This window comes from Nesoenas mayeri, assembly GCF_963082525.1.
Source record: "Nesoenas mayeri genome assembly, chromosome: 5".
NCBI lineage: Eukaryota > Metazoa > Chordata > Aves > Columbiformes > Columbidae > Nesoenas > Nesoenas mayeri.
Window position 1 is genome coordinate 32,406,538 of NC_137548.1, and position 12,769 is coordinate 32,419,306.

Consider the following 12,769-nt stretch of genomic DNA (forward strand, 5'->3'; position numbering starts at 1 on the left):
TGTTCATGAAAGCATTGTTGTAATGGGAAAGGTGTTCTGTGATTTTGTGTGAGCATTCTCGCTCTTCTGTGGCCCAGGAGTGGTTTGAAGCAGTGCTTAGATTCTCAATTACTAGAATCCCATTTTTAAGGCATTAATTTCAGCTGTTCCTGTCCCATAGGACAACTTTTTAGTGCTTGTACACTACAGTGTTACAGCTTAAGAAACAAAAGAAACCCTCCCCTCCAAACAACTCTGTCCTCAATTTAGAGATAAGATAAATTGGATTATGATTCACCATTACTTTCTTCACAGCACACTAGTTTGTATTAAAAAAAAGGCAAGAGGAACCCAAGCAAAACCTATGAATATGTTTCATACCTGTAAAAAAACAGATTAACATAACTCTCAAGGATGTTCACATGAGAAAAAGGGCCATGAATCCTATAATCTTAAAGTATATTATTTGCTTTCCTTAATATTATAGCTGCTTCCCCAATCCCCTGGCTCCTGCCCCCAAACAGGGGGGCGAATTGCAAGGAAAGGGAGAAACTTGTACATTAACACAGTTCAATAAAATAACACTAATATGCTGCTACTACTAATAAAACGTATAACACGGAAATGGAATACACAATAAAAGATACTCAACGCAATTTCTCATGAACTCTGTCAACATCAAGCGGTGAGTCCCAGGAAGTAGCACCTGGTCCCCAACAGCTGATCCAGAGAGAGAAGGGAGGAAAAGCCAGAGAGGCCCAGAGGCCCCTGCAAACGGCAGGATGGCAAAAGGTCAAACCAAACAAACTCCCAAACAGAACTTCACTGAAATGGAGCAGAACCAGAACAGGTCACCATCCGTGTCCATCCCAGCTCTGTCTCTAGCTGGAAGATCCCAACTCTCCTTAAATATGCATGATGCTAATGGCATGGAGTACTCTTATTGATCAGTTCCAATGTCAATCAAGCTCTGCCCCATCTATGCCCCCCTTCCTGGCTGCGTCACCCCCGTGAGTAGAGCGCTCAGAACATTCTTGCCTCCCAGACAACAGCAATTAAAAGCTTTAACTCTGTACCAGGGTGCTACCTTCCTCTTCTCAAACTAAATCCAAACAATGACTGTGCTAGCTACGAAAAAGAAAGGTTTCTAACTGCACGAAGAAAAATCAACTCATTTTCAGTCAAATCAGCACAAGTCATTAACTTGCACACAGCTCCAGCTTATAAATTTTCTGAAACCCAAACTGGTGATTTAGGCACCAGAGTTTATCACTGTTCTTAAAACAAGAAAAATAAAAGGACTGAAAATATAAGCATCTCACTACAATTGCAAAAGGTTTTCCTATACTTGAGGGAAATAGATGGTGGCTGTTGCTGAAAGTCGAGAAATTTCGAGGTCAAGGGTTTTTTGGCATTTTAATTCAGCCTTAAGGTCTCTCTGCCTCTTGTATCTATTTCTTGCAGTACTGTTTCAGTCTTTTATGAATGAGCTTTTTAGTGTTCTTACATATGGATCAAATCAATACAGCAACTCTTCAAACTCAAATAAGTGCCACAGAGCAAAATTTGATCCTTCATGTACAAGGGAAATGCTACTGTCTTCTTGACTATCATAGTTGTACAGCTGAATTACAATGAACTTAAATTGGCTATAGGCCAAAACAACATTTCATAATCAATTACATGCCAAATCTCACCCCTCCCATAGTATTGTGAAAGCACAAATATCAAGCAAAGACCTTCACTTTAAGCAAAAGCACCATATGATCTGTTACCACTTCCAACATTTAAAACTCATTAAAAGGAGAAAAAAAACATGCATACACAACTCGATTATACAAGAACATGCATTAAACATGTTTACTGCATTTTAATAGTCTGTCCTCACTGCAGATTTAATAAGCCATCTCCAGATTAAATAAAGTATACATGTAAAATTTTTCTTACCTGGTAGAAATAAGGATTGGGCTCAGACTCTCCCACACCATTGAAGTCTTCCACGTTTATAAGCTGGAAGTCATACAAAAACCCAGCATTGGCTGTTCTGAACTCTGGCAGAAGCTGCACGTGAGGTAGGTTACCCAGATTCTTGTACCGCCAGTTGTAGAGGTTACATAAACTGTCCAAAACCACACAAACCAAAAATGGTTAAAGCGGATTCTTGAACTCAAAGTAGTTCAGATGCACATAACCCCTCACTTTCAAGATTAATACTTCTGTAGGTTTTCAATGAAAAAAAATTGGCTGCATAGTCTGTACATATATGAACGAACATACTTGTACAAGCTATCCAGCAATATGCAGCATCATCCAGCAATACAATTCAGTTGTTTTTTCTGTGGTTCTCTTCCACAGAATTCTTCAGATTTCACTACAGTGCAGCACACACAGCCCTAAGCCTGTTCTACTTAATCAGCTTTAAACTGAAGGATACAAATTTTGCAAAGAAATCTAGTACAAACTTTTATGGATAACAAAATATAAGGAATATTGATGCTTCTTTACAAAAAGGAGTAGGGGAAAATGGATATTCGGCATTATCCATTGCGAAGCTTCTCAGCGCAAGAATAAATTTATTTTCTTATTTTGCGTATTGCCATGTATTCATGTGCGACTTGAAGAGAAGCAATTAAAATCTACCCAATTCTGAACCATCAATGGTATATATTGGGATAGTCATATAACCCACATGAATGTACAACAATATCCAGACCAGATAAAATAGCAGATAGTTCAAGGGGAAACTACCCATGATCAGAAAAGACAAAGTGTAGGAAGGCATGGAAAAAATCTTTTATCAAGAAATTGCTCACAAAATGAAAGAATTCTTATGCTCTCTTATTTCTAAGAATTTTGCTGAGAAGGCAAACTTCATTTATCATCATACTCAGATATAATTTGCATTTTTAAAATCATAGTGTTGTTCATATGACTAGAAAAAAAAATATTCTACCATCCCAAACATTTCCTACATTAAAAAAAATAATGTTCTACTTCATATTGTTCACTCCATTTTATGCCTAAAAAAATTAGGATTTAAAACTAAACTTAAGGGTAGGAAGATTTTATATGGAGTAAATTTCTCTTGTTTTAGTTTTCCTTCTTAATGTGATACCATGAATACGCACTTTACACAATAAATGAATTTAACATCTTAGTTATCACAACGAAATAACATACATGGATTAAAAAAAGTTATCTTTCAATATAAAAAAAGGCTTTATGCTCTTGTGTGAACAACCTGCTAGTCTCCAATCAAAGTTGAAGCTCTGATGAAATACTACAAGAAAAACACCTTTTTGCAGAGTCTAGTATATTCAACACTATGTAAATCAAATATTTATTTAGTCTTGAATATATGAAATATATTAGTTTAGAAAAGGAAGTTTCTGCAAAAACGTCTCGGCTGCAAAAAACCCAAACACTTAATATTTACAGGAATTTGAAGAGTCTTATTTTTCATTAAATTTCTCATGGAATAGCAAAGAACTACTAAAAAAAAAAAAAAAAAAAAAAAGAAAAATCTGATTGCATTTCAGCAAAATAAAATCTGCCCTCCTAGTCTATGCCAAAACAAATGGAACAAAGCAGTTCAATTACAATTTTGCAAACTCCGGTCCTAACAATATAAACAAAGTTTCCAAAATTATATATGCACTTTTCCCATTTTTAACCTGGTATTTTCTTACAAGCTAGACATGCCATTTTCTCTGTCTCACCTTGCTCTTGCTCTTCCTTGTGCATCCAAATCAACGGTTGGCACTCCAATACGAACAAACCGTGTAAAAAGAGACTGTTCCATGTTGGAGTACTTTTGAAAAGCCATGTTCTTAATAACTGGTGGCAACTGATGATGGTCACCAATCATAATCCACCGTTTCAATCGACTGAATCCATCCTGTGGGTTCTAGAATTAAATAATTACAACTATTACAATATAATCAAGGCACTCAGTTACAACACATCATTAGTCAAATTGGCTGTCTTAGTCTAAGTCCTGAATTTCAGCTTTTGTTCTTAACTACACTGCACTGCAGTCATTTTAAAGACTATCAGCTTCTTTCCAATCTATCAGCAGAAAAAGGGAGTGGTATTTTAAATAAAGTATTGTTTATTGTAAAGCCACAAGTACGTTTGTCTTTTAAAATCAGGAGGGAAACATCAGGATAAATATCATATCACATTGTTATAAAGGCCAGAAGTAACATATTACTGGAGGACAAAAGGAAGTACCACAATTATAGAAGTTGTAGTAGTAAAAAGCCTGGTTTTTACACAGTACCATTACACTAGAACAGTCTTTTAAACCTTATTTTTTTTGATTCTGAGACAAGTGAATATGAACTGCCTGAAGCATCTGAAACAGTTTTAGTGCACACATGCTTGAGGCACAAACCAAACCTGCCTTTCAAGTGTCTCTGTAGTTCGTGTGTATGTCTCTGGAATTCCCGCATGGCCTCTTCCATGACCAGGATGTGCCTCTAATTAATCCTCACCCTGGCCCTTGGACTGAATCCTCTTCAGTATGTTTGGTTTCTCTCTTTCCAGCTCCTCACCATTCTTTGTGAGCCTCTGTTACACACTGACAGAGCTCATGAAGGAATATTGTAACACAGGGACAAAAAAGAACAGATATGCAGGTAACATCATCCAGGAATTAGAATCCTGAAGACTTCCACCTGCCAGTTTTGCAATTCAGACCCTCATTTCTGACACACTCCTGTGATATTTCCTTTTCCCCATAGGAGCATTATTCAAGACAGAAATAAAGTTCTCTTTTTTGACACTTGAAGGAGAAGAGCTTTGAAGCCCTTCTCTGATCAGAGAGCAGGGAAGGAAAACTGAACTGTGGACTCTCCAGCTCATCAAGCCTGAAGATGTCTTAGTAATAAAGTAAGAGTACAGAAACTATTTTCAAAGGCATGGAAAAAGATTATGTTTTTTTTTCCCCTTCCCAAAAGGCTATGGCTTTGGAGGAGACCAAGCATTCTATATAATCATTTTACTCTTATCAGTCTTGGACAAAGAGCCCTCCAAAGAACTCTTTTTTAAAAAAAAAATCTTAATCAGAACTGCAAATGCAAGAAATTAAGTACTACTACTCTATAAGCCTAGTTCTTTAGGTTTCACTAAAAAAACCTCTCAATTTTCAACGATTATTTGGATGATTCTTGTAAATAAGGTCATGGAATATCCCCAGAATATGGCTGTACGGTTAAATGGTCTGCTCTAACTGCACAACTATTCAGCTTCTGCATTGCTCAGATACACTTATTTCCCCTCACCAGCCTGGTGCATCTGGTTATTCAATGCTTATTCAAACATTTGGAAAACGCTGTAAGATGCTTATTTCACTATAATAATTTCATAAACAATGAAAACTATGGTAAAAGCCAGGCAGGATTTCTTCATAACACAGCACTGCAGTACAATGTTGTGTTATGATTTGTGAGAAGCCTCACCATAGAAGTTTGCTCTTCAGACACCCCAAACAAGATGGAGAAAGATGCGCTCCTATGTTCAGAGTTCAGGCAGTATTTGAGGTTTAGAGGGTGAACTAGTTCCTTACCTGCTCAGAATTATCAAAAGGCCTCAGTCTTTAACGCATCTAGAAGGTGTTAAAGAACTTTTGAGGAAAGACTGAGGGAGCTGGGTCTCTTTAGTTTGGAGAAGAGGAGACTGAGGGGTGACCTTATTAATGTTTACAAATATATAAAGGGTGAGTGTCACAAGGATGGAGCCAGGCTCTTCTTGGTGACAACCAACAATAGGACAAGGGGTAATGGGTTCAAACTGGAACACAAGAGGTTCCACTTAAGTATGAGAAGAAACTTCTTCACAGTGAGGGTGACAGAACACTGGAACAGGCTGCCCAGGGGGGTTGTGGAGTCTCCTACTCTGGAGACATTCAAAACCTGCCTGGACACATTCCTGTGTAACCTCATCTAAGTGTTCCTGCTCCGACAGCAGGATTGGATTAGATGATCTTTTGAGGTCCCTTCCAATTCCTAACATTCTGTGACTCTGTGAACTACTTTAATGTCCCTAAAGCTTAATCTACAGAGTTAAACAGCACTTGAGAGCAGGACTTGGGATTTAATATAAATATGGTTAACTTGGACATGCACATTCTTTTGTGCACTAGGCCCATACTGAGTCACTTTCCTGTAATTGTATTCTAATCTTCCTTTTTAAAGAGCAAAGTGAAAAATTATGAGCTGCAATTACAAACACATCAAATGTTTCACAGAGTTTCTATCACGCCTTTTTCAATTGAGGCTAATTTTCTTTTAGAAGAAAAATGCAAAAGCTTGGATGTGGTTTTCCAGAAGACTTAGAATTACTGTTTTTCAATGAAAATATCTGATCTAGGCAAAATTTCTGAAAGGAAATTTAATTTTAGAATGTTAGCAAATGCAGACTGTATTTTTCAGAAAGCCACTAGAGTAAGAATCAAATCAACAGTATAGACTGTCTTTAGTTTTACTGACTTCCCACACATCAGCTTCTGATTTGCAACTAAAGAGTTCATACAGAGTTCCTGAAGGAGCCCATAATTCACTTCCAGAGGTGGGGTTTTATCTCTTGATAATCTGAGACTGCAGAGATAACAGTGACAGACATGCCAGAAGCACATTTTACTTATATATGAAACCCTCTAGCTCTTAAAAGAATAAAGTGATGCCTCTCAAGCTCAGGTGGCTAAAAGCAACCACAGATAATCTTCACTGGAAGCACAAACAAAAATTCAAGACAGTCTGAACATGTTATTGCATAATATTAAAAAAAAAAAAAAAAAGAAAAAGATAAACAACTAATGTAGAACAATGTCAAAGTTCTTAGTGTCCACATAAATGGCAAGTATCAGTTCTAGGTTACTTTCTACACAAAGTATTTTCCTTTCAATATTCTATAACGTTCAAGAACACAGATTTTCATTTATCGCTTTTTATAATATGTTTTATAATTTAGGTCTAACCTGCAACAGGAGAGGTATAAAGGTTTCTATCTCCAGAATCTGAGCAGACTCTTCCATTAAGATGTTGTCATACTGAGAAAGAAAAAGTAAAGAGATGTCCATCAACCAAGGAATACAAATTAATGCTGTTATTCAGCCTACCAAAAGAGAGCATCACTCATTCCATTTTTGATGGGCAGGACAGTTACAACAAGATTTTACCTTATAGGCAAAAATATCAGTATTATTGAAAATCAATGTCAGGGGGTGAAATTCTGCTACATCAATGGCAGACCTATCTGTGCCAATCGGGGCTTACATCTAGAAGGAATCCATGACTGAACTACATGATGTGCTTCCCTTATGACATAAGCCATCTACAACAGAAAAGCTTTCTGCAGTGAAGCAAACTAATTTGGTATCTTTGAAGTGAAGCAGAAAAGGAGCACTTTTGTGATAAAAACCAGTGCATTATCAGAGAAAAATAATACTGAAAGAATCATTGGTGGTGGGCTTTGTTTTGTTTTTGTCTGATAAAATCTGTACCAAATTAATACTTATGGTTAACACTGCAGAATGAAAACAGAATTACATCAAAGTTCTCTTTCCTCATATTGTTCATTTTTTAGGAAACAAAGTTATAAAGGCCATTTTATTTTCCCCAATTCTGCCTTTACTTTATTACTCAATCATATCACTGCAGTTTATCTGATATTGCAAAACTAACTTTTCTTTTCTAGATATGCACTATTAAGCATTTTTGTATATATAAAAAAGTGATCTCATCTTTTACTTACAGAAGTTAAATTTTTCTTCAATAAAATTACAAATTGAAACATACTGTTAAAAAAAAAAAGTCAACTCAATCTATTTGCCTAGATTTAGGACAGATAAAAAGGTTTATACAAGGAGGGGCGGACAAACCCAAAAAACAATTAGTGTAGTAACAGTCGTATAATTATTACTTTGAAACCTAATTCAACCAGGTCATGTCGTTTCAAAGCAGCATGAGTACAAGTCATGGCAATGATTTTTGCTTCTTTCACCAACAAGTATTTGGACCTATCCAGGCCACTGCGGAGAAGTTCAAATGCTCTGAATTCCTATGGAGAAGAAAATCACATATTGAAATTCAGAATAAAAAAAAAAAATACATAATGCTTATAAAATATATTAACTCAAACTATCTGGCCAACTTCTTAGTATTATTAGGCAAGAAAGTTGAGGCATCTACTGTTAACAATCACATCTGAATTTTTTTTTTATTTTTTTTTTTTTTACGCTAAACCTTGAAACAACGTTATTTCAAAAAACAATTATAAACACATCAAATAATTCTGCAACCTGTGTTCATATATAAATTTGCAGACAATTATTCAATTGATTCTGAGGAACCCTCTCAGAATCCTCCCAAATTTTGTTTTAGTATATTTTCTTGTTTCCTACTTTAATGTATCATAACCTCACATTGAATTCAGTATCAGGAAGACCAACACAGTTAATATGACCAAGTGATACAAAGATCACATTTACCCTAACTTTTAAAAGCCTCTCAAGCAATTCTGGGAAAAATACAAGATAATCTGTTTAAGTTACTTCTAGGTTATCTGATTAAAAACAAATCACTGTAAATAAAAAGATCCTGTGAGGATCAGAGGAGCAGTGACAGGCATACCAACCCCAGTGACCTAATCAGTGAAAATGGAACATGCAGAATGACTCCTTACTAAGATCAAAATAAAACAGATTAGACCCTTGTCCCTGTTGTGAAACGTGCCTCTGTTACTCTAACGTGGAAATTCTCACCCAGATGCCTTGCAAGTTAATGAAGCTGCCTCAAAGTGTATATACTGCTTTTAGGATGTAGGGCAAAAGAGAATTTTGGAACTGTGAAGACAAATCCACTTACCTTTAATAGTTACATGTCTTACCTCAAGCTGAGTAAATATTTTCTTAATATGTCTGAAACACCCTTCAGCAATTTCCATATCTTCTTCATAGGATTTGCCTTTAAAAACTGGTTGAGGAGCATTTGCAAAATACTGGTGAAAAGGAAAGAAACTGGAGACATCTGTAACATCTGGCAATTTTCCACCTTTAACCTTCACTTTGCTGATATACTCCTCCCAACGAGACATTACCTATGGTAAACACAAGTGTCATACTTAAGTGTGTTTATATCAAAGTCCTTGGCAAGGTGTAGTCTTGCATGTACAGTATTAAAAAAAAGATTCTAAATTATCACAAAAGCAAGGTATAAGTAAATTAGCATTTGACTTTGTATCAGGATGACATTTTTGAAGCTGTGGTGGGTTGACCTTGGCTGGCTGCCAGACTCCTACCCAGCATCTCTCACTTTCCTCCTCAACAGGACAGGGGGAGAAAAAAAGATGGAAAAGCTTCTGGTGTGAGATCACTTAGCAAGTACCATCACAGAAAAAACAGAACTGACTTGGGGAAAATTTAATTCATTTACTGCAGATTAAAAATAGAGTACAATGGTGAGAAACAAAGGGAAAAAAAACAAAACACCACCTTCCTTCTCAAACCCCTCCTGCTTCCTAGGTTCAATTTCACTCCTACATTCCCAACTCTTCTACCTCCTACCCAACCTGTGCAGTGCAGAAGGAACAGGACTTGTCATCCGCATTCATCCCACCACATCTCTGCCACCCCTTCCTCCTCTCCCCTGCTCCAGTATGGGCTTTCCACAGGCTGCAGCTTCCTTCAGGGCCACATCCACCTGCTCTGGCATGGGGTCCTTGATGGGCTGCAGTGTGGACATCTGGTCTAACATGGTTCTCAGTGGGCTGCAGGGGACAACCTGCTTCACCGTGGTCATCTCCACAAGCTATGGCTGAATCCCTGCTTTGGTGCCTGGCACACCTCCTGACCCTCCTCCTTCTGACCTTGGTTGTTTCCTACATTCCCCTCTCTGCCCCTAGATGCTGCACAGTGTTTTCTCAAAGATGTTTTCACAGATGTGCCACCAGTGTCACTGATGGGCTCAGCTTTGGTCAGTGCTGGGTCTGCTGGAGCTGGCTGTGTCCAGCACGGAGCAGCCCCTGGCTTCCTCTCAGAGGTCACCCCTGCAGCCTCCTGCTACCTAAAGCTCGCCACATAAACCCAATACAGAAGCAAATCACTTTATCATTTCCACTTATAGTACTTTGGTTTAAATTCAAAGTGGGATTCCTTTAGGACGAAACTGATCCAGAAGATGAGCTCTAGCAGTGCTCCTAGCACTCCCCAACACCTGTTTTCCGTTTAATGTTTAGGCCCACACTACAGCCAGCCTGGAGTAACTTCTGTAAAAACATACATAGTATGCATGTTTGGTCCTAAGTACCACTCCACAAGTCTGCTTAAGCCACACTAATCACCGATGTAGACCATGTCACCGATAAATACATGGAAGGGAAATGAGGGATATAGAATATACAGAAAATCACTGTTTTGTATACTATACATCCGATTTCACAGTCATTTAACACCATAAAAGCTTTCTAGCAGGACCATCAAGTAGTTGCTCTAATGCTTGTCCAAAATGTAGAACAGCCCCCAGATCTTCCTATCTGAAGGAGAAACCTCAGGTTAGAATCTTTGCCAGCAGTCATGAAGGGCAGAAATGCTAGTCTTTCAATTGTCGAGTCATCAGGCAGGACTTAAAACAATAGCAGCACAAGTAATGTTACAAATATAGCTTTAGTGGTTACTGTATTTTGAACCACCAGAGAAAATATGGGGTTTTTAGACTCTATTCTGAAAAATTCACTCCAATTTTTACAAAGTGTTTCATAACATATTGAGGTCATAGTCTCTGTAGTAGTATTTCAGTCCTTACTTGGTACAAGAAGAAGTGACCAGCTGTTTCACAAGTGTAAGAAACATCTCCCGGGACTCCAAGACTCTCCTGTAATCGCCCAACTTCTCGTAGAAGTTCAAGTCTTCGAGCCAGCACATAATTAACTCTTCCATATCTACAAAATAGATTAAATATAACATAATTTGTATTTAATTCAAAACTGTTTTACCTAAGTATCACAATGAGACATCACAAAAAAAAAACCCCAATACTCCTCCTAAAAACAATCCACAACTACCACATGGTTCCAAAACCCAAGAATTTGCTACTTGCCAACTACTTCTATCAGGTGAACCCTAATAATTTTGAAAGCCATGCAAGAGCCACTACTGCAGAAAAAGATCCTCTTATCCTGTCACTTCAACAAAATCTTGATAAGTGGTAGTAAAACATTCCCATGATGTACTTGCAAAGCAGAAAAGCATTACTTCCAATGGACTGTTTAGAAACCACAGTACACTGCATGTTACACAATCAGAAGCAAGTTATACAAGCCTACGGATCATCATAAATAGAATCTATATCCAAAGTTTCGGTATGATAAGGCTGACTTCCTTCAGCAATGTACAAAATGTCTTGAAATAAAGCTTAGCCCACCATAGCAGACAGGTCTGCATCCAAACACAGAAGGTCCTGTACTCACAGCTGCATGTTGAATAACTTTTATGACTAGTTTGTAACCTACTCCTTCCATTCTTCCTCCTCTTACACAACTCAAGCCCATTTTTTTCCTTTATGAATCCATTTCCTTATTCCATGCACTCCCCCCGGCTCCCAGAAGCAGCACAACAACAAAAATCAATTAATCACATTTTCTAAAAAAAGAAAACTAATTAAAAGGTGGTATAAATGGGGGGAATTAAAGAAGTGAGAGGAATGGGTCACCTTTGTTTAAAAGTGCATATGCAGTTAAAAGCTCAAATGTGAATAAAGGCTAACTTTCAAGTTCTTATTAAACTTACTGTTCATAAAATATCCTTTCTGCACAGAAAAAAACCTGTCACAATCCCTGGTAATCACAATGGGTTCTATTGTTTTATTTAGAAGTGTGAGAGTAGTTAAAGCTGGAGATCTAAAGTTACTAAGACACAACTGAATACGATATTGTTCACAACTGGAAAAAAAACAAGATCCTCAGGAACTATAAAAATTAAGATCCTAGGAATACTAAATGTTTTTTTTTCTTCTCCAATAAAACTAATCCATCATAAGTGACTGCAACCAGTGGTTTGTTTTTCTTCACACTTCCAATGTCCTCTTATTTCTCACAATTCAAGTAATGTGTCCTCTTATGTATCCATTCACTGCTACAAAGATTTTCTTAAGCTGTGATTCCCTTTGTGTTTAAGTGACAGTCCAAGTTAAATCTACTCCTCTCCACCTTGTTCTTATATTTGCAGAGGGAGCAAAAAAGGAATACTAATCTTGCAGTGTGTGTCCTCTAAAGCAGACTGACATGGAAAAACCACACACTCAGAAGCAATCTAAAAAACAAACAAAAGGTATATGGGAGATAAACTTCTCAGAGTAGTGCAGCCCACCTTCAAATATATTCCTCAACCCTTATTCCCCCTCCCAAACTGCCAGAACCCATAGAGTTGCAGTAATGTCCTATAGGTCTAGACTTATCCTGGAAAAGAATAAAATAGAAAATGTAAAGTGTCTCAAATAAAACTCCTTTTAATGATGAGCACTACTGTTCAAGGAATATACTAAACCACTGATAATACTACATAGACATCTGTCATGGTATCATTTCACTATGATTTTGGCTATCAAATTATTATAGAAATAATTTAAAAAAACCACAAAGTATTACTTTTTCTAAATGAAGCTCAACTATGTGTATGTGGGTGGCTTCTAGTGACTATATGTAATTTTTAACTACAGCTTTTAAAGACAAAGTATTGCTATAATAGTCCCGGACAGTTCAGTTATTTCCAGTGCATGACCCTTATGCCCCCGCT

At 37.2% G+C, this 12,769-nt stretch overlaps 1 protein-coding gene across 4 annotated transcripts in view; it reads right to left on the bottom strand.

The window, feature by feature from the left end:
- AQR (aquarius intron-binding spliceosomal factor) overlaps window positions 1-12,769 on the bottom strand; it is a 54,046-nt gene that overhangs the window by 8,159 nt on the left and 33,118 nt on the right. For all 4 annotated transcript variants that reach the window (XM_080344623.1, XM_080344624.1, XM_080344626.1 and 1 more), the window contains 6 exons: window positions 10,782-10,917; window positions 8,869-9,078; window positions 7,903-8,040; window positions 6,959-7,030; window positions 3,699-3,886; window positions 1,927-2,098 (listed from right to left, as the gene is read on the bottom strand). In XM_080344623.1, coding sequence (XP_080200749.1) covers window positions 1,927-2,098; window positions 3,699-3,886; window positions 6,959-7,030; window positions 7,903-8,040; window positions 8,869-9,078; window positions 10,782-10,917 — 916 coding nt within the window. The remainder of the gene's footprint in view (window positions 1-1,926; window positions 2,099-3,698; window positions 3,887-6,958; window positions 7,031-7,902; window positions 8,041-8,868; window positions 9,079-10,781; window positions 10,918-12,769) is intronic.